This window comes from Sinohyriopsis cumingii, chromosome 3 (assembly GCF_028554795.1).
Source record: "Sinohyriopsis cumingii isolate HCF-2022 chromosome 3, ASM2855479v2, whole genome shotgun sequence".
In the NCBI taxonomy this organism is placed as follows: Eukaryota; Metazoa; Mollusca; class Bivalvia; order Unionida; family Unionidae; genus Sinohyriopsis; species Sinohyriopsis cumingii.
In genome coordinates this window covers 51,327,723-51,351,563 of record NC_142963.1, presented here as the reverse complement: position 1 = coordinate 51,351,563, position 23,841 = coordinate 51,327,723, and the positions used below count along the sequence as shown (strand labels likewise).

General features: G+C 35.0%; 1 protein-coding gene across 2 annotated transcripts in view; it reads left to right on the top strand.

The window, feature by feature from the left end:
* The window catches only part of LOC149802847 (uncharacterized), a 119,053-nt gene that overhangs the window by 77,389 nt on the left and 17,823 nt on the right, over window positions 1–23,841 (top strand). Inside the window, exon 3 of one of the 2 annotated variants that reach the window (XM_089952303.1) lies at window positions 6,802–7,239. The exons of the other annotated variant lie outside the window; for it this stretch is intronic. Coding sequence (XP_089808429.1) covers window positions 6,802–7,239 — 438 coding nt within the window. The remainder of the gene's footprint in view (window positions 1–6,801; window positions 7,240–23,841) is intronic. 2 annotated transcript variants of the gene reach the window in all.

Below are 23,841 nucleotides of genomic sequence, written 5' to 3'. Positions count from 1 at the left end.
CTAGAATTTTGTTGGCTACGTATGTGATAGGTGTGGATGTGCAATACGGTACTACTTTATCCTGGCTAATTTTTATGTAAGAAAACGTGTTCAAAAGAAAATAAATACCTGAAGAGCATGGCTATTCATGTCACTAACTGCATTTACATTTAGGTTAATATTGATTATGAAGATTTCAAACTTAATTATTACATTCACCTATAATTCCGTCATCTTGCTTTGTCAGTTTAAAACAGAGAATAACAAAAAAACGAGTTTTCAAGTTTCGATATCTGTTTTTTTTCAGTTTAAAACAAAGAATAACAAAAAAATGAGTTTTCAAATTTCAGTATCTGTTTAATATTTGTGAATCTCTTTTCTTTGATACCTCTGGATTGATATCTCAAAATTTTCCCTGTCATATACATTTGTTAATAATATTTTCTTGCCTCAAACTGCAAATTCTTCAGTTTGTGTTTCATAAAAACCAGAAAGACATCCTCATCCAACACTTTTGTTATTGGCACTCTTTCAAAGATGGAAGCGCCATCAGCTTTTATTTTTATATAGAGTTGTCTAGCCGTTGATTTCTTCAAAGTGTTTAATTAATCATAAAATAATCTATAGAATGTTATGCTGGCACATTTCTCTTAATTATTAAACGTTTAGCTGATCTTTTTCGTTATAAACTATCTCCCAAAGTACTCCTCAGTACAAGATAACAAAAATATCTCTCAGGACTTCAATGTTAATATCAATTACAGGCAGCCTTTGGTATTATCAGGAAAACCATTTCCCTTGCTGGTGAAAAATATGCTTAGTTTGGCAGGTATTCAGATATCTTATTCTGAGGCAACCAAACACCAGAACAAAAAAGCAGAAGTCTGCCGACCAGTCTAGCATCTAGTTGAACCATTCTTCATGTTGAGGGAATAGAGGTGCAGATTTTAATCAGGGTTCAGTCTTAGGCAAGGATGGCGTAAAGGATTTATGGAGAGGAGATTTATTATACCTTCTGCTGTGTAATAACCCCCAAAAAATCATCACTGTTTTGCTGGAGACTTTGTTCTACCATACTCACTGGTTTAGTTCACACCAGATAAAAATACTTTTTGCATGCAATTCACTGCTTTTTTGGAACACTGGGCCAAACAGTAATATTAAAAATTCTAGATCTGCTGTAAGAAATTACAAGAATTTGGAGTGATGGAATAAAAAGGTTTTTACAATTTCATGAACCCACAGACATAATTAAAAATTATAATGATAACTACACCAAGTCAACAGTATGATGATGAGCACACCAAGTTAACATTATAATGACGAGTACATCAAGTCTACATCATAATGACAAGTACATCAAGTCTACATCATAATGACTAATGCATCAAATCAACATTATACATCAAGTCTACATCATGATGATGAGCACACCAAGTTAACATTATAATGACAAGTACATCAAGTCTACATCATAATGACAAATATGCCAAGTTAACATTATAATGATGAGTACATCAAGTTTACATCATAATGACAAATACATCAAGTCAACATTGTAATGATGAGTACATCAAGTCTACATCATAATGACAAGTACATCAAGTCTACATTGTAATGATGAGTACATCAAGTCTACATCATAATGACAAGTACATCAAGTCTACATCATAATGACAAATATGCCAAGTTAACATTATAATGATGAGTACATCAAGTCTTCATCATAATGACAAATACATCAAGTCAACATTGTAATGATGAGTACATCAAGTTTACATCATAATGACAAATACATCAAGTCAACATTGTAATGACAAATACATCTAGTCAACATTATACAGGTCAACAATATAATGACGAGTACATCAAGTCTACATCATAATGACAAATACATCAAGTCAACATTATACTGATGAGCACACCAGGTTAACATTATAATGACAAATATATCAAGTCAACATTATACATCAGGTCAACAATATAATGATGAGTACATCAAGTCTAAATCAAAATGACAAATACATCAATTCAACATTATACATCAAGTCAACATTATAATGATGAGTACATCAAGTCTATATCAAAATGACAAATACATCAAGTCAACATTATATATCAAGTCACCATTATGACAAATACCTCAAGTCAACGTTATAGGTTTCTCGTTACTCTTTACATCTACTTTAATAAATTTGGATCTTATGCATTCTTTGTAAATTAATTATTTTTTTTGGGGGGGGTCAGATTATTTCAAGCACATTTATTGGTATTTACAAATCAGATAAATATATATTTGTACTACCAGTACACATGGTATATATATATAACTTAAATTATGTCTTCTTGCTTTTCTTATATCATTATTTTGTAAATATTCTTCAACATACTTGATTCAGTTATTTGCTAATTGAAAGGATGCATGAAGCTTCTGAAACCGCTTTTTAACTCACTTTTTTCCAGAAAAAAATTCAAGACATTGTGAGGATGATAGCTTTCTCTGTCAGTGTCAATCTAATTTCAAAGAGTAATTTTGAGCCAAAACTTTGCTTTTTTGATAAATTGTTGTAATTTATCAATATTGAGCACCAATACAGGCCAAGTCATAGAGTGTTTAGTACATCTTAAAGACAAACATGTAGGAAAAATTCCATTAGGGGAAGAAAAAGTGTTTCCAGTCAGCTGACCTTCCCTGTTTTTCATTGCTAACCATAGCAATTTATTTCCCCCATGTAAAAAAAACGCTCCGGTGGTCTAGTGGTTAGAGCGTCTACCTTGGATGTGGGAGGTTGCAGGTTTGAACCCCGGCCAAGTCATACCAAATACTTATTTAAGAAACGGTACTAACAGCTGCTTTGCTAGGCACTCAACATTAAGAGGTTAGTTTTAGGACTGGTCCACCTGTTGTCAGAATAATGTGACTGAGTGGGGACATCATGCTACATGTCTGCGACACAATGCCCCAATGCTGGACATTGCTATAAACTGCCACACTGCAGACATCGTAGTGATATGACTGAAAATTTTTTAAAGCTACATTAAAAATCTAAATCACACACACTCCACCATGTAAAATAAAATCTCATGCATGCATAGAGAGAGAGAGAGAGAGAGAGAGTGAGAGGAACGTTAAAAAAGAAGACATTTGTTTCGTTTGGCTTTATCCACATACATCTGGAAAAGCAAATTTTTTGCATAATTGTATGCTCAGATAACTGTTAAATAAAGAATTAGTTGTATATCCTAGGGACATTCCATTGATCTTTATGATTGACAAGTGCAGAGAAGTTGCTTCATTATAATCAAGGTTTTCATGTTCTCTATCATCAAGAGACTCAAAGTTTACATTACATACATGTACATGTATATGGGGGCAATTTTCCCTTTCTGAAATTTTCAAAGATTTCTAATGTTTACAGATTGTTTATTTATTTATTTATTTATTTATTTATTTATTTAAATATTTATTATTTCAATCTGAAAATTCTCCAAATTATCTTGTTTCTTTACAACCCTTCGAGTAGAGAATTTTTGTAAGGTTTGGTTTTTTCATTTTGTGAACAGGTCACAACAATCATGAAAATTAAACCATAGGGACATTTTACTGTAAACTAAAATCAAAATGGAATACAGAACAACAGAGTTAAAATTGACAGAGTATCAAAACACTTTCTTGCAAATATCTAAATGGTAATTTAAAAAGATAATTTAAAAAACCCTTCACTTGAAACATTTAAGGTTAGAAATAAAATAATTGTAAACCATTTAAGATGCAAGAATTGCTGTTTACATAGTGAATGTTGTTTACTACGATAAAGGGGCTTTTCCTTAACATCTTCTCAAAACACATGGTGTTCTAATTTGTGTTGTGCTTAGTTCGTACCCATAAAATGTTTTTGGATCAGTGCCATTGCTTCTTTCTCCATGATGTAAATTGGCAAGAAGTTAAGGGCAGTGTTACATATTTGTTGCATGTATTTGAGTGATATACACGTACATGTAAAAACATTCTCTGTGGTGTTATGAAATATTTACCTTTGTCATTGCCATGGTGGAATCAGAAGCTACAGAACAGAATTTCATCAAAATTTGGCCAACAATCTTACCATATGTACTCGCTTATAAGTAGAATCCATCTGCAAACTGCACAGACCCATGTCTGCCATTGCATAATGTGCAGGCAGATCTGGGTCTGTGCAGTTTGTTAGGAGTAATCAGTAAAACAAACAGAATAGACTATGATCTGCAGGTGCATTATACTATGGCTGATCAGGATCTTTGTCGGTTGCAGTTTGATTCAACTTATAAGCGAGTACATACAGTATATATAGATTTGTCTTGTCTTCCAGGTTGCTGGTTTACGAAACTACATAACTCTTATGCAGAGTGGATGATATTTTAGAAAACAGTTTAAAAAGATTTCTGATGAAATACTGACCCATTCATTTCCATGGAAGCTGGCATCCATTATTAGTTACAGCCAATGAAAATGAAGAATACATGAGAGAACTTTCTGAGGTGTGTTTTCAAAAATATTTCTGTACATGGTGAAACTTATGTTACCAGTCTCAGTCTGGCACAGCTATCACATAATATCTGACCCTCTGGTGGCCTAAGTGGTTAGAGTGTCTACCACTAATGTGGGATGTCATGGGTTTAAACCCCAGCTGAATCATACCAGCTGCCTGTCTTGGCAGTCAGCATTAAGACTGGTGTAAGGCTGGTTGTTGTTGTTGTTGTTGTTCTCGGGTTTAACGCCATTTTTCAGCACAAGATAGGCTATACATGGCGGCCAGTATAACTGGTGGAGGAAGAATCCTGGAAAACTCAGGGAAGAACCATCGACCCACGAGAAGCTACTGGCAGGCTTTCCCACGTACTAATGCTAGCCGAGCCTTGGACTCGAACTCTCGCATGTAAGGCTGGTACATGATGCTACATGTCTGCAGCATAATCCCCCAGTATAGACATCACAATAAACTGCCATGCTGCAGACATTTTAGTAATATGATTTTAAAAACTTTAAAACGTTACATGTATATAAAAAGAAACTAAATTTTGGATACATTCTTGTTTTTACAACTCAGATTTGTACATCTCAATAAAATGTTATGACCGGTTGTTTGGAACACTAGGCTAGTTACAGTATTTCCAGTGACAGCTATAAAAAAAAAAAATGAACTTGAGTGAGTACTCAGGGTTGAGTTTCATGCAAACTGTGCTAAACAAGACCTCGTTTGCAAAAGCAAAAACAAGATACTGTCTATTACTATGCAGCCTTTATTTATCAAAACCAAGAGAACACTTTTTACTTCCACTTAGTCCTGCATGATTACTCGAGATATATAAGGGAAAAGTAATAAAACCTTAATGGTAAACTTTTGAGAACTGAAGCTTCTGAATAACTTTAAACATGCAAAGTTTCAAAGAATGAACAAAATTCATATTCACTCTGGATGTTGGTACTGGAAATTTTGGTAATGTGTCAGTGGTGACTATCATAGCTATTAGTACTGAAAATGATAATGTGTCAGTTTTGACTATTATTGATGTCAAGTTTGCTTTGTGCCTTTTATCTCCCAGGAATGCGATTCAAAGTGTTCTCATATGGTGTTGCATTGTGCTTCATGGCTGCTGTCCAATCATCAGCTTCCTTTGCAATGCAGTTAGTAGTGTACAATAGTCAATTGCTACATAACTGCTATCCGCCTTGCTGCATTGAAAACAGTTATATCTCTTGGCCTTCTAAATCTAATTAAATGACATTTTAAGGGTCAGGAGTAAAGCTTTTGGAGATTCACATTAAAATCAATTGAATGAAAAGTTTCTTTTTTATTTTTTTTTTGTTATCTTTGAGCTTAGTATGGCCAGATTTGTTCTTTAAGTGCTACAGACTGGCTATACATAATGAGTGGCAGGAACTCTTAATTACTGGTTATTTTAAATGCTGATACTGTGTACAAAAATTTAAAAATTGGATGGGATTTGCATACAATGAACACACACTTTAAATTTGGGTAAATTGATTGATACCTAAAAGCTATGTTGACTTTAATATGAACAATTGTGTGCCATGTTCTTTATCAACTACTTAAATGATTTTACATGTAATTATTTCAGAAAGACCCAAATGATAGTCCATAGAAATGGTGATGTTGAGAACAATATTAATATTCAAAATTTTGACATTATTATTACCATGTGAGTGCAAGTTTGAATTTCAGGTGATTTCACAGATTTGAAGTTGTTCCATTTTGAACTAATTATACTTTGCATGTTTTTCATTTAGTCATGTTTGTTCCTTTTACAGCATGTAGTTGACTTGTTAATTAGATGAATAGATATTCGAGTACCGACTTTCTTTGTGAATATTTGCAGATAAATATTATGATTTGAATGTTCAGGCAATTATTTCAAATGATTGATGGCACACAGTGTTTCGCTTCTATACTCGTATACAAGTTTGATGCAACTGCATAGACCCAGATCTGTTATCACACAATGCTCTGGCCGATCTGGGTCATTGCAGTTTGTTAAGACTAATCAGAAAACAAATGACATAGACCCAGACCTGCAGGTGCATTATGTTTTGTCTGTGGTTGGATCCAACATATAAACAAGTATTAGCAAATCACATTTTCAAATTGTCTGGTATCTGCAAGCTTGATTGCCAATTGACAAGTGTCTCTTCTGCCTCGAAGTGGAAGTGATTTCATCTGTATATTTTAAGAATATTTGCCATCAGATAAGACTGGTGAGAGAGTATATATATATATATATATATATATATATATATATATATATATACCCATTTGGTTTCAGGTAGTGGCTATTTTGTGGTGACACCAGATACCTTTCGGCTACCAACTGATGATCCACGAGACACAACTCTGAGTACAACATGGATGCATTTCCACCCAATGTACATACCAGCCTTCTTCTCCCAGCAGCCAAGGGCTCCGACACGCTCCATTTCATGTCAAGTCAATGTGGAGGATCAGGTCTCTCATGATAAGCCACTGCTGTCATCCATTGACAAGCCAATGCCGACAATCAGCGAAGATATTTCTCATCACTCAGAATGCAGTAATGACAGAGAGTTACCTCACCCTAGACTGATCAGAAGCCTGAGTACAAGCCGACCACGAAGAAAAAAGGAAAAGTTCCAGAGGAGTTTGTCCATGAGAATTGCAAAGGATAAAAGTTCAGCTCTTGACATCAATATGGAGAAAAGCAATCTCAACAAAGACAAAAAGAAAGGTAATTGATATAGCTATCAATATATTATTAGAATACATTTGACACCATGAATTGTGTGTGTATGATTTGGATTTTTAATGTAGCTTTAACAATTTTTCAGTCATATCACTACGATGTCTGCAGTGTGGCAGCTTACAGTGATGTCTGGCACTTGAGCATCGTACCACAGACATATAGCATGATGTCCGACCCAGTCACATTATCCTGACACCAGGCAGACCAGTCTTAACACTAACCTCTTAATGCTAAGTGCCAAGTGAGGCAGCTGTTAGTACCATTTTTTTTAAATGTCTTTGGTATGACTCGGCTGGGGATCGAACCCATGACCTCCCACTCCGAGGAGGATGCTCTAACCTTTATGCCACTGGACAGGTCTACCATGAATTGGCTTCTTAGCTAATAAAGTAGCTTCTTCTGGTTCTATAGGTTTTGCAGCAAATTCATTCTCAATGTTGGATTTCTGGCTGTTACTTAATTAATTCAACAGTGCCCTGGGTGGCTGAGTAGGCTAAGGCACGTGCCTTTACTAATCACTGACATTTCACCTATGTCTCTGTGGGTTCGAGTCTCAGGCACTGCCAACCTTGGTATATGAGAAAGCTTGTCACTAGTGTGGTCCATGTCAGTATTGTGTATTTAATTTTTTTTATGATTATAGATTGTAAGGGTCAGTTTGTAAACAACATTACATAACTCCATGATTGTGGGTTGCACATCAAGATAATTTGGTAAAAATGTTTACATGGCTTTTTTGACCCAGGAAGTTTCCAGACATGATGTTATTGACACATTGGCTGGAAAAATTACCACCAACCAGATTCCCTATTATGTGTTAGCTTTTATATAAAGGTAGTGATAAACAGAATCCTATCTTATGATCTGTAGTGAAATCAGTCTTTTCCTTGTGTTTAGTTTTTTTTTGAGAAGATTTATTTATTTAAATTATTCATTGAAATTACAAAGTGCTCATTACTTTGGGAATAAATTACTGTATTGGAATAATTGTGAATTCATTGAAAGACATTCTGGGTTATATCATTGTGATACATCAAGACAGTTGGCACATTCTGGGTTACTGGTACATCAGCACATTCCACTGGAATTCATAAAGAAGGCTCTAAACTTTTGGATTTTATGATAAAACTTTAGGACTTTTGGGGATTTAATTCACAACATTGTAAGTTCCTATTAAATTTTCACTTTGTATTTTAGGGGAATAAATTGTAGGTTTTGCTATTTTTCTGTTTCTTTGACACCATAGGGTCATAGCAGTAGCTTGCTGTAGGTCGGTGGTTCTTCTGAGAGTTTTCCTGGGTTCTTCCTCCACCAGATATATTGGCTGCCATGTATAGCCTATCATGTGCTGAAAAATAGCCCACAACAATTAATTTAGCAATTACAATAAATTCCATTGCAACTTTTGTATTATCAGCATATTTATAGGTGACTAAAATAATTTGTACTTTTTAATTTTTGCAGTAATATACTAAAATATTTCATTCAGTGTTTGAAGAAGAAAAAAAAACAAGCATCCAAACCAACAGATATAATATTGGACTATCACATAAGTCACATGGCACAATAATCACACTTTACATGTAAATTAATGAAAGAAAGTCAACATGTCTTTATTTCAGTCCACAGGAAAATGCAAGGGTATTAAATAAACATAGACTCATCTGTAAAGCATTTGAATCTGCCATGTTTCAATGCCTTATGATCATCCATGACAATCTGCATATGAATCTGCCATGTTTTAAGGCCCCAATGCCACCGTTTATCATAAATTTCACCATTCTTACAATCATTGAAAAAAAGGAAATGATTTGTTAAGAAAAGTTATCTGACGTAGACCGTTTTTGAACTAATAATGATGTTAGGTTCAAATGACTTTACAATATTCAGTTTAGAATTAAGTGGTGCCACCATTTAATTCAGTCCATGAAGTCACTCACAGTTCAGTTCCTTTTTGGAAGTGCTAAAAAAATGTGATGTGGTAAATTCAACAAATTCCATTAGTGACTAATCTAATAACAATATTCACATGTGTTGCAAAATTGATTCAGGAGGGAATGAAGAAAGGCAGGCCTGCTTTTCTTAAACAGATCTGAGAAGGAAAAGCATGCATTAGATAAATACAAGACTTGGGCAAATTATTGGTGATTAACTGTGGCACAGGAATAATTTGAAGGGCGACCTTGGGATGAAAACAATCCAACATAAATAAGAGTAATTCATACACATGTGAAAAATGGCCGGATTTCTCAGTCTGAGGGAGAAATTACATATGATGAAATATCAGTACTATCTAAAAGAAAATGAAGAAAAAAATGTAACAGGGCAAAGTATGAAAGGGAGTCAGACAATATTTATAATTAGTGATGGGAATCAGTAAGAATTTCATAATCGATAATTGGTTCCACTTAACCAACTGATAATTGATTAAAATTCATTACTAAGAGTGAATTTTAATATTTTTTTATACGTTTCACAAACACAAGGGGGAAAAAATTAGATTGTGCTGAGTACTTCAGAGTAGACTCCCTTTCTACACAATTTATTATATATGGGGCGCTCACCAGTTATTATGTACGTTTGAGAGAGTGACATATGTAAAGTGAAGTTGTTTGCATTTAAAACATGCAGAATGGAGAGAATGTTGGCATACCTCTATGCTACATTAATGTAATGTGGATGATATTTCTTTGGATATTGTACTTTTGGAAGTTGTACATGATCTAAGCACACGGCTAACTAAAATGAATGCTCCCATGTGCTAAAAAAAATCAGCCTGAATTAGTCTAAAGTACACTGTCCATAGCAGCTAATAAAATAGGGAAAATGAATTTTGCCAGACTAGACAATACCAGCTTCTGAAAGAGCAATGAATGAATTACCAAATATATAAAATGTAAAAAAAAGTTATTGGCTCTTCAGGAAGTGAAAATGACCAAGTGGAGCTAGCACTTTTTTGAAAGGTGCACATCTAGAGTAAGGCCAATTTGTATAATCTATAACCCATATTACACCCATCAATCATACACCAAAATAAAGGGAATTAAAGGTTCTTTGAATTATACCTAAGATTGACATGGTCTTTTTTGAATGGCCAGTATAACCAGTTAGGAAAGCCAGGGAAATTCTTTTTCTTTAAAATTCTAACCCTATGCAAAATGTGAAACTGAAGAGTGCCACCATAGTTTCCCAGTCAGTTATATTGGTTGCTCAATCCAACTGCTGTTTGATTATAATTGATAATCGGAACAAAACTATGATTAGACCACAATAATTTACTAGACAACAATGGAGGATTTCAGAACTTCATCAAAAGATGAGGATGAATTCTTGGATTTTGTTCTGGATGACATAATATTTAGTGATATTTATTGGATACTGTGAATTTACAAAAAAATTTACTTCAGGTTTGAACATTCAGAATTCCTTTCCCTTTGAGGAGGTACCTGGGTAATTGATTGTTAGGATCTATGGGTACTGGGTAGAAGTTTTCTAAAATTTAGACAGCTTTAGGTCTTTAATATCATTATATCAATGTGTCTTTCATATGTTTATTGATTAAAGTGGTAAGAAAACCACAGAATGAAGTAAAAGATTCTGAGGTGAATAGGTTGCATATTGTTTCTTTGTCAGATGGTCAATGAAAGGTGTCGCTGACTAAGCTTGTGTACTCACAGGGATGGACAGCTCTGAATTCTGCACACCCAGGACTGTCAAATTTTGTTTTGGGAATATTTATCTGCCATTTGGTTTAAAACATGAAAATAACTGATATGGACTCCTGGCAACACATCTTTGCTAGCCATGGTTCTGATATGTTAACACATTAACCCCTAGCGATGACTTTACGGGGCAGGAGGTAGTAGCCTACTGCCGAGCTCTGTAGCGTCATGGTCATGCATGATACACTAAAGTGGGTAGTATTATAGAAAGGTAGACAGATGTAGCTCTACAATGATACCAAATAAACTGGAATATCTAGTTGCACTACAAAATACAGATAGAAAAACCTCATTTTTGGACCTGACTTTTTTTGACGCAAAATTCACCCATGGTCAGAATCCCATTTTGTATCCGGATTTTGAACTTTTTGGTCACACATCTAAGGCAGACCGGTATGAACTGCAAATAGACAGATGAGCCTTTGCAAAAAGTAGGATAAGATGGTCATTTGGAATAAACAGTGGTCTCCATACAAAAATAATGGCTCCGTTTAGCAAAAAAAAAAGAAAGAAAAAAAGAAGTCCAACTTTTACCCTTCTGCTCATGCGCGAGTCAAATAGCCAATGAAAAATGATGTTTCTAACACAACTAGGCAGTATGTTATTGAAAGATGACTGGGAATTTGGTGTATTCGAGTCTCAAGCCACTGCATCCAATCAAAATCATGTTCAGATTTGAACACTGATCCTACATGATCTAGATGAGGAGACCACATACATGTATCTGGAATGGAATTTTCCATTGCCAGTACATGTTTGCACAGATACACCATTTCCCTCAAATACACATGCAGTGACCTCTTTTTAGTACATATTCATACTTTCCATGTTAGATTCAAGCATCTTTTTCAAGTCAATTGCCTCCACCATTTTCTGCATATATACAATGCACTACTGTTACACGCTGTTACTTAGTTGGCATTACATACTAAGGGAGGCAACTCATGAAATGCAATAGATGTTGCAAGGACAAACAGCAAAATATCTGATCAATCTGCCAAGGTGTAGATAAGGTTAACATATCAGAACCTTGGCTATAGACAATGCCGGTGACAATTGGGTTTAAAATCATTATTAACAAAATTAGTATACACTGCCTAATGTCAGGCATGCATGCATCAAAAGTGTAACATAAGGTGAAAATACGTACATGGGAACAGGCAAACAAAAAGTCAACTAGATGAGACAAAAACAAAGCTGAGTGTTATAGTTTTAATTTCAATTGAAAAATGTAAAGTACAGTAGTAAAAAAAGCACAGTTTATACCATTTTAAAAATTGTTCTCACCATTGTATGAGGTAAATTCAACATATATGCTACATCAACAGCTTATTTATTTGCTTGCATCTGTCAGATTATCAAGTCATACTCTTTTATGATGTCTTTGTAACATGGCTGTGTTAAGTGGTGGTTTGGTTATCATGATCTATATTGTTATTACCTGGATCAAGTAAATAGCAATAAAATAAATAATTCATGGTGGGAATAAACAGGCCTGAGAGAATAGAACTGCATAAGTCTATGTATGTGGCATAAAAGTTTAATCAATTTTGCAAACAAAATGAAATTGAAAATGACATTTGAATAATACACTCTCTTATAAAAATAAAATTACAAAATTTAGAAAGAATACAATTGTCCATTGTTTTTACTGATAAGACAAATGTCATCATGAAATCTAATGAATGATTAAACTCAATTGCCCAGCATGACTGCATAATCTGGTTGGTTGCTGGTCCTTCCAGATTCAACATTGGTAACAGGTTTGATTCAATGTATTCTTTCCTGTTCTCTCTCTCTCTCTCTCTCTCTCTCTCTCTCTACAGCTTGCTTTCAGGTCCTTGAATGTAAATTAGTTGTCTTCTCCATGAAAATCCTTGAAAAATGAATTTGTAACTCAAAGCCTTGAAAATACCTTGAAAATTCAAAAGAATGTCCATGGACCTTGAAAAGCCTGGATCTTTCTTGAAACAAAATGAATTATTAAATAGTTTTTTGTTTTACAGATTTAAATAAAATAAAATGGAATTTTTATATATAAAAAAAACGATATCTTGCAAAGTTTGTGCCAGAATGGACATTTCCACAACTGGCCACTGCACAGTTGTTCATTTTGAATTTCCAGCTGTACAAAGCCATGGTTTAAATTTGAATCATTTGTATGCTTTGAAATGGCTGGCTGCCAATTCCAACTTCGAAGGCTAGACAAAGAAAAATGTAAATTTTGGATTATGACATCTTTCTCAGAGAGCTTTGCAAAATGCAAATCATGCCACAATGATATTGATTTGCCTGCAGTGGAAGAGAGTGCTTTACTGTCACATGCAGCTGGAAAAACCCACAAAGCTCTTATTATGGCAGCTAATACAGCAAAACAGGAAGCCTTCAGCATGAAATCGTATTTGACAAAATTATGTCTGTGAACACTGGCCCTGTTTTTGGATTAAATGGAAATAGGACAGACACTAATTACAATGAACACAATAAATCTAAAAGTATAGAATACAGCTAAGCTGAGACAAATATTAATATATCTGATAAGAAATAATTTAAAATATCCATACTCTTTTTAAAAAAGTGATAATATAAAAAAAACATGGTGGGCAGTATGGAGGTGGGTGAAGAAGAAAGGAAGGTACTGAAAAAGACATTGATACAATGGCAGCTGCTGCTGGTGATTATGCATTGAAAGCAGATACCAATTGGAAAATTTCCTTTATCACATCATCAAATAGTTTGAGGGGCCCCGAGTGGCGGAGTGGTCTAAAGCGCTCACCGTTACGGATCACTACCATCTCACCTCTGTCTACGTGAGTTCGAGTCTTGGATTCGGCTAATGTGGTTATATGAGAAAGCTTGCCAGTAGCTTTCGTGGGTTGGTGGTTCTTTCCGGGGTTTTCCCAGGTTCTTCCTCCACCATTTATACTGGCCGCCATGTATAGCCTATCTTGTGCTGAAAAATGGAGTTAAACCCTACAACAACAACAACAACAAAAATCAAATAGTTTGAGGAAAGGTATTAAGGACAAAATTGCAGAACTTGGAGCTGTTGAAAAGCAGCTTGATGGCAAACTACAAGAACTGAAAAATTCCCTCTAAAATAGTTTGGACTTTGTAAATAGTGTAGTGTAGACAGAGTAAAATGAACAGTCATTATTTTAATGCCCAGATGTAGTATGTTTAGTATTAATGGTGAATGATATCAATAATAATAATAATCATGACTTCATGTTTTTTTAGGAATAAATTTGCAAGAAATGTTCCTTGTATGAAGTAATAGTAACTGTTAACTTGTGTTTACATACATTTTTATTTGTTGTATCCTTTACAGTTAATGTTAGAATGCACCTTGAAGAACATGATTTTGAACCTTGAAAAGCCTTGAAAAAACATTGAAATTTTTAAAGGAAAATTGCCAATAACCCTGTTTATATAAAACTATTTCCCTTTTTAAAATAAATAACTTAAATATTTGTCCCTTTTTTTACTTCTGGGATTGAACATTACCTACTTGCTTGTGACATCAGATATCTTATCACAGTTCAAGAGAAACTAAGGTTAATATGGGTCAGTTTGCAGCCTGACAGCTGATACACAAACCCTAGTACAGAAGATTAATATGTCTCTAATGGCTATTCAGCATCCTTAACTGCCCCTAATGGCCATTCAGCATCCCTAACTGTCCCTAATGGCCATTCAGCATCCCTAACTGTCCCTAATGGCCATTCAGCATCCCTAACTGTCCCTAATGGCCTTCAGCATCCATAACTGTCCCTAAAGGCTATTCAGCATCCCTAACTGTGCCTAATGATCATTCAGCAACCCTAACTGTCCCTATTGTCTATTCAGCATCCATAACTGTCCCTAATGGCCATTCAGCATTCCTAACACTCCCTAATGGCTATTCAGCATCCATAACTGTCCCTAATAGCCATTCAGCATTCCTAACTATCCCTAATGGCCATTCAGCATCCCTAACAGTCCCTAATGGCTATTCAGCATCCATAACTGTCCCTAATGGCCATTCAGCATTCCTAACTATCCCTAATGGCCATTCAGCTTCCCTAACAGTCTCTAATGGCTATATAGCATCCCTAACTGTCCCTAATAGCTATTCAGCATCCCTAACTGTCCCTAATGGCCATTCAGCATCCCTAACAGTCCCTAATGGCTATTCAGCATCCTTAACTGTCCCTAATGGCTATTCAGCATTCCTAACTGTCCCTAATGGCCATTCAGTATCCCTAACTGTCCCTAATGGCTATTCAACATCACTAACTGTCCCTAATGGCTATTTAGCATCCCTAATGGAACTATAACATAATGTAGATCTCTTCACAAAATATTACTACACCCTGCTGTGGACTTTAAATCACTAACTGCACAAAATGTTGGCTGGCAGGAGCTCATATTGCTAATACTCTTGATTTCCAGGTAACAAAATTTGTATCTTAATTATACAACTGAATTAAGGAAATTCACTTCATGTCTTAACTCAACAGTATTTGCTAACTAACACTTCATTGTCATAACATATCCACACATAGTAATATTGATTCCTAGCATACATGATTCATATAATTTAATACAAATTCATAAAATTCTCGCAAAGTTGTATCAGAAAAGCATTGCACAAATTCTTTGAATGAGTCATATGACGTACAAGACAAATGAATGCAAACAATTATCTTCTGAACTCATGAAATGAAAATTGATGTATATAATTTAAAAGAAATAAATTCAAAAATGTAATTATGAACTAGTATCATAAAAATTGCACGAGACTGAGACCATTACCTTGTACTTTCCAAGACTTGCTAGCATCCACATAGTCGAATCTCTCTGTACCTCTAAGTTTTGTGACCCTCAAACCTCCAGGCACCTGACCCTTATAACAGGAGAATCTTTCTACTCCCCCAGAGTCAAGATATTCCCTTTCCAAAAGAAAAACTTGGACTGACTAATTGTTAGAGAGAGAATACTTAGGACACTGAATTTCGGCTTGTGAAACAAAACATCGAATTTCATCTGGGAAACACGCCTTATTTAGCTTAACCAATAAGGATTAAAGGACTGTATTTAATAAGGGTTGTTTTCTGTCCCAATTTTTATGGGAAAAATAATTACTTGTAACTTTCATTACTATCTGACTCTTTGTATTATTAAATAAACATCTTACACTCTTCAACATAAAATATGCTTATAAATTTAGTTTTTTTTTACCAAAACATGACCATTGAATATGGGCTGGTTTGGGAAATTGAGCACAAAATGCTCCATTTGAGCAACTTAGAGATAAAATCTGAGTGCAGGCTGATCACTCCAAGAAGGAATTTCTACTGACTGAGTATTTCTTGTGACAGTTTTTTTTTCTTCTCATATTAATTTATGGGAGCACGGTTGCGCTACCATTAAATACTAAATAATTCTTGATTTGTAGTCTTTGTAAAGTTGTTGTTTCTTTCCCCAGTTGCACAGTACCTGCCTACTTATCGTTACATGTTAAGTTAGAACTGCATTTTGCAAAAATTCCTTGGAAGTTGCATTCTTTCTATAAATCCCCAAATATTGTACAATGCATATCACCATCTTTGCAGACTATAAGTGGTGGTACACTGTATATAGCACTTGCAAAGTGAATAATAAAATGATTGTGTTTGCCATTTGCACATTATTGGTATATGCTCTTTATGAACGTGTACATCCTCTCATTTCACAGACAACTGTATGCAGTCAGTGTAATGCACTATTCCCATGCTGATTTAAAAATAGATGCAAAAGGTCTAGAGAGTACAATACCTATATTCTGTTTCTTCTATGCCTTTACTTCTAAAACCTATTTCACATTTTTCAGAAGTTCATCGCTTTTTAATGTCCATATTATATTTTATTACGGATGAATATATAGTTTATAAATAGGTTATAGTTTGATTACCTCAAGGGGCGTGAAAGACAATTTATTTTTATTTTTTTCTTCTAAAGAGTGAAACACAGTAGTGTGTGTGTGTTATAGCCATGAAAATAAAAGGATAAAATTACATAAATACAAAAAGAACTTGTCATTTCCATCGAAGGTAACGAACCCATATATTAAACGAAGAAGCTAACATACATGCATCTATTAATGCCTCCTTTACAGTCATATTCAATAATATCAACAATCATTTAAATAAATCAATAATATTAAACATCGTTCAATAATATTGAACAATATTTAACTGAGGAACAGTTTTATATTTTATGATTTAGTACCATTTTTGTCAATGTTTTCTGTTGATATATAAGTTCGATATTTTATTTTTGTCTTCGATGGACCGTTTTGGAGTAGTTTTAGGAACTAATCTTTATTTATGGAGCTTATTTACCACTTAAATACTAAAAATGCATATTGCAAATTTGAAACTGAGTGATTAGTTCATGGTAAAGCAGTATTTATGAGAAATAAATGGAAAAGATGACTACTTTTCATGTCTTTATTTTTATAGTGTTTTGATGCCCAGTAACCATGGCAATGGACACAAGAACACAAAACTGATGTGAGAAATAAATGTTAACCATTTCATATGTATGACATTTGGAGAGGGCGCAGAAAATGGCCCTGATTCAGTATAGTCCTTTACCTAACTGCTGAATCAACACACACCCATTGAAGGTCTCATTATTCTGCCCATGTTAAATAAAAGAGTCCAGGAAAATGTCTTTTTATGACAAATAGCGCATAGATCATTTCCACTGTCATTCTTCAGCTACACATCTTTTGTGGCTGGCCAGGTAAAAACAAAACAACACAGATAAGGCTATGCATGGCAGCCAGTATTAATGGTTGAGGAAGAACCAGGGAAGAACCACAGACCCACAAGAAGCTACTGGCAAACTTTCTCACATACCCACATTGGCTGAATCCTAGACTCGAACCCACACAGTCAGAGGTGAGATGGCAGTGATCCGTAACGGAGAGTGCTTTAGACCACTTGGCCACTCAGGGCCCCAAACACAGAGTGAATAAATGGATATTGTGGTGTACCTGTATAGACATCATATTAATCTCTCACACCTTGTGGTTTATATTGTAGTGTGTCAGCACACAATACCATTAGAACAAAATATGTGAAGCCATGGACCAAATTATGAAAAAAAGATGCAGCAACAACTACCTTTTATTATCATCCTCCAAGACTTATTTGTGGTCCTGATCAAATAAAACTTCACAATCCAACTTTACCAGAAATGTTACAAATAAGCGTTACAAAGTCGGATTGTATTTATTTTTGAAAAATTAAATACCAAATCAGCAAAAAATATGAAAATGACGCATTATTTTCCGTAAAGCCTTCAGCCTCACATGTATACATAGCATATTACTGTCATTGGCGGAAACAGATTTTCTTCAGAGAAAAGGAAACTTTTTTATCAGTTACGTGATGTGTCACCTGAAGTATCCTATATAAACAAGCCACCCGCACGAGGTATCTCAGTTATTCTGGCACTGTAGCGGAGTAATAAGTTCAATAATAGGCACACATTTGGTATTGAGGTGGTGTTGTAGCCAGCTTAGGACGTAGTCCAAGCTAAACGTGTTATTTGTCATAGTTTCTTTTTATTTGTTTGTAATGACTAGTGAAGAGGACAAAATCCTCTCAATTAACAACTTCGAAACTGAATCGGAATTTTTGGGTTTTGGGTGTGAGGATATTTCAGCTTTTTGCGAGGTTGAGGCAAGTTCCTCAAAAGAGATAGAGCTTAAGAAGCCACAACAACAGAAAAGAGACAAAAGTTCAGAACGTGGCAAAACGCAAGCCTGTTCATGTCAGACAGCCGAGGACATCCAGTCTCATAGACATAAATAACCTGTCTGAAACAGGTATTGAGCTTTTGAAGAAAAAATTGGGCCTAAATGAAATGCAGCCTGTTATGTCAGATGACAATGAAATTGATGCCCTTTTTGGTGAACGCTTACCTGAATTACATGTAGAAGTTGAAGGGCCATATAGCGATGTTGATGTTACCCCAGAAGAGGGTTATGCAAGTAGACAACTCAAGCTAATTTCTTTGAGTGGAAAAATAAATGGGGCATTGTTTGATGTCTTGCAACCTAATTACAACTGTAATTCCACTACCAATGCTAATAATATGTGGCAGTTACCCAAACTGAAAACTCCCCCAAAAAGGAGGGCCTATACCTAAATCCTTAGCAGAACTGATTAATACTGCATGCACTTCTTTATGTGCAACTGATGAAATTGTACAAAAGTACAAGATCCCAGAAAACTGTGATAAGTTGAGTCCCCCACTTGTCAATCAAGAAATTTGGAATGACCTTAGAGTTCACTCTTATGACAGAGCCTTTAGGGATATATAAAATCTTGTTGCTGCAAGCATTATACCATTTGTTCAATTAGCAGAATTACTAAAGTCTCAGATTGCTACTAATGAAAAAGCAAAGATCCTAATTTCAGATGCTATTACATGTACCCTTAATCAGTGCTTATTCCATCTCAGAGGAATCACCTTTTTGGGTTTTGTGTTAGACTCTGTACAGTTGAAGGTTTTTCATACTGAGGAGAAGTGGAAAAGATCCATGTCTTTGTCAACAAGCTCATTGATAGAAAGTATGTTGAGTACAAGAGTTGGCATCATTTATTGATATGCTTATTAATACCTTTTATGCAATCCTGGAAGCCCCAATGCACTACAGGTATTTGAAACATGATAAAATAAAAGACCTTAGTGAAAACAAAAATTTTGATAGTACAATACACTTATCTCCACAAAGTATCTAGGAACTTAAATGGTGGTATATAAATGTTGTTGACAGGAATGGGAAAACTATCAGACAAGACAAGATAACTGATGCATCACTCTAAGGGTGGGGTGCTTATGCACTTGATTCAAACAAATCAATCTCTGTTAGATGGGACAAGAGTGAGACCATTTTTTCCATAAATGACTTAGAGGTGTTAGTAATTTCTTATGCCTTACAAGCTTTTCATTCAGATCACAGAAATGTCCATATTAAGATTCAGCCTGACAACATATGTGCTATCTTGTATATTAATAATATGGGTGGAATGGCAGACAGACAGATTTGGGAATGTTGCTTGGAAAGGGAAATATTCATATCTGCAGTCCATATTGCTGGCAAACATAATATACACACAGATTTTCTGTCCAGGAACTTTTCTTGACTCTACTGAATGGATGCTCAAGAAAGAAATTTTTCAGAAACTGTGTGCACAGGCTTTTGTCCCAGACATGGATCTTTTTGCATCTAGTTTAAACTTTAAGTTAAAGAAGTTCACCTTGTGGTTCCCAGAATCAGGTGCTTTTAAAATTGATGCCTTTTCTTTCTCCTGGCATGATTTAATCCCATAAATGTTTCCCCCTTTCTTTATCTTGTTGGGAAAATATTTAATAAAATTATTGTTGATAATGTTAGTAAAGCACTCTCAATTGTTCCACATTAGACATCAGAATCTGGGGCCTTGAGTGGCCGAGTGGTCTAAAGCACTCTCCGTTACGGATCACTGCCATCTCACCTCATTCTACGTGGGTTCAAGTGTAGGATTCATCACAATCCTGGTTTCCTTTATTCTTGTCATGTTTAATTCCTCTTCCAATTAGAATTCTAATGGACAAAAATATACTGACTCTTCCACACAATGGCCAAACTCATCCTCTAGGGAAGACCCTATCTTTAATCGCAGTGACTGTATCAGGCGATTCCTCCAAAACCAAGGACTTTCAACAACAGCTGTGGACATCATTAACAATTCATGTAGTCCAGGAACAACTAAACAATATAATTTGGCATGGATGGAATGGAACTTTTGGTGTAAGATCAGGAAAATGAATCCCTTTTGTGTCTCTGAGGTAACAGTTATCTCATGCTTAGATTTTTTGGTAACTGAAGGTAAGTCTTATAGTGTTGTGAATACTCAAAAGGCAATGTTGCTTACTACTTTGAGAATGTTTAATAATGCATGGTGTCTCAACCCTTTGTTGATTAATAGATGCGTGGAAGGACTGTTTAACAAAAGTCCACCAAAACCAAGATATATTGACACTTGGGATATAAACCTAGTCTTAAAATACCTGTGTACCTTTTTTCCTTTGGAAACTATATCTTTATGGTTATTAACAATGAAGCTGGTTGCTCTCGTTTCTTTATCTACAGCTCCAAGAGCACAAATTCTCAAATCTTTGATTTTGCAATACATGACTTGTATGGCAGATAAAATAATATTCAAATTTTTTGGATTTGTTGAAAACTTCACGACAAGGTGAGAATTTCCATTTGGAGCTACATTATGAGGTTGGGAAGCTTTGTGCTACACATACTTTTTTGCATTATCTTAACAGGACTAAAATTCTTTGGAAATCTACTCAAGTTCTGTTATCTTATTGTTCCTATAGAGCCGTGATATCTAGTACTATTGCAAGATGGTTAAAATTAGTTTCAGAACAATCAGGAATTTATGTCTAAATTCAAAGCTCATTCTTACAGAACTGCTGCAGCATCAGCTGCTTTCAGACAAGGCTGTTCCTTGCACAGTATTTTGAAAACAGCAGACTGGACATCAGTAAAGACTTTTCACATCTAAGGGATATTCAGACTAATAGTAAAGATTTTGCTGAAGCTGTTACTAATAGCATATAAAAAAATTTGTTTGATTATAATTTACAGGTTAACACTTGTTTCTTTTTCCTATTGATGTTTTTAGCAGATGTTTTGTTGTCAACCTTTAAAGATGCTATGTGAGCCCGAAGGTTTTATGGAAAATAATGAACCCCTAATCCAAGCATTTGTGAAGGATGAGGGGCATTATTGGAGTAAAGCCAGAGGCTGAGCCTGTATACACCCACCCACCCATTCTTTGTTGCATGTTGAGGTTTTACTTCAATGGGGTTTTCCCTCCCTCTATTTTATAGACAACAAAACACTTCACATTAAACTATGAGATACCTTGTGCAGGTGGCTTGTTTATATAGGATACTTCAGGTGACACATCATGTGACTGATAAAAAAGTTTCCTTTTCTTTGAAGAGTGCCTGTTTCCCACAGTGATATAGTAACTGGCTATGTATACATGCTCAGCCTCCAATAATGCCCCTCATTCCTTCACAGATGCTTGGATGAAGGGTTCATTTTCTAGTACATTTAATAGTTAGGTATGTCACTCTTAGTTTATGTTACCATTTGTTACATTGCCTTTTTATATAAGTTTCACAAATAAACACACACACACACAAACACACACACACACACAAAAACACCCCCCACACACACACACAAACACACACACACACACACACTCACCCTCACTATAAGGACCTTCATTACAACAATATTTGATGGACATTTCAGTACATTTTTTTCTTGAACTTGTTTAAATGTGTATGCTTCATGTGTACCTCAGCCTGTTAATAAAATCTTGTTTAAAATATGTCCTGTATGTCTACTGGTACATGGCAATTAAAGATCGGTACATTGAGAACAATTGTAAAAATGTGGAGAACCCGATGAGCCTGTAAAAACTACCTGCAGATGTTTTTATTATCCCACTTTACAGAAATTGTATTATTTTCCGCATTGCCTGCATGGTGTATTAATTTTAATGATGGATACATGATCGTCTGCTGGCACTTTTCACAACAACAGATTGAAGTATCAGTTACAGGCAGTTTGTAGGTCTGTGGAACATTTAAGTGGATTTTTGAAATTCAAACTGGTGCATAGCACTGGCACATCAAATTTGGGGTCTTTAAAAATACATCATATAAAGGTTTTAGGGTTGAATTGCACATGGCTAATGTACCCGGGCCATAAACCAGTTGGAATAGTTCCTTGACGTGTGCTTGTGATAATTTGAGTTTTGTACCTTGTTGTGTAGGCTTTGAATGCATTGAAGACATTATATTAAAATGGGTGTGCGGGTTTTCTTGATGCTTCATTACTATCAGTGGAGTAAGTACTGACTCAGCTTTGTCTCTCAAATAAATCATTTCTATTTTTTATGCTTATTTTTGATGTTGCAAATATCAAAAACTGCTGTAACTGAGTTTATTGTTTAGTGTCGGGACTCCCAGGCCAGGGTTTTAATTCATTAGTTATTATGTCAGTGAATGCCAAGGGTAAAGGCCATCAGTAGTCCTAAATAATAAAGATGTGTGTGTCTGCAATAACTTGAGTGAAAACAATCTTTCCAGGACCTATTAGTACTATGGGTTGTTTTCACAGACGTCACGATTGAGTATGCAAATCCCCACAATGCAATGCGCGCACACCTTGTGCCGTCATCTTGAGTCTCTAACAAACCTTTATCAACATTGGTCATCATGTATATTCAAGATAATAATCTGATTTAACTGTCGATAAGGACATTTACTTCATTGAAACAATACGTAGATTAAACTTGAAATTATGTGCCCTATAGAACGAAAATAAAATTAAGGCTGGAAGTTCCCTTGCTTTTATCGAAATACAGAATAGTGAATCTGAACCGTAATCATGTATATTACTATCAAATAGTAATGCATTCTTATTTTACAATATTGACATTTTTAAAAAGTGTGTCGTATCATATCCCTAAGCTTGTCATCTTGAAAGAGTATTTCCGGACAATGATTTTCGGGATACAATATCAGTTACGAATTACACTTTCATATCATGTGTTTCATGCCAGAACTTGTATGTACAAATACGTTTTGCGACAATAGGTGTTTGTGCCCAAGACAGTTGACAAACCAGTTTAATTAGTATGGTCAAATATTGTATTTGTTGTGGAGATGAATGACATAGGATGATACTGAATGAAAGCGATAACCATTCAAAAAGACGTTTCATCTTCAGTGTATTCAAACGAAA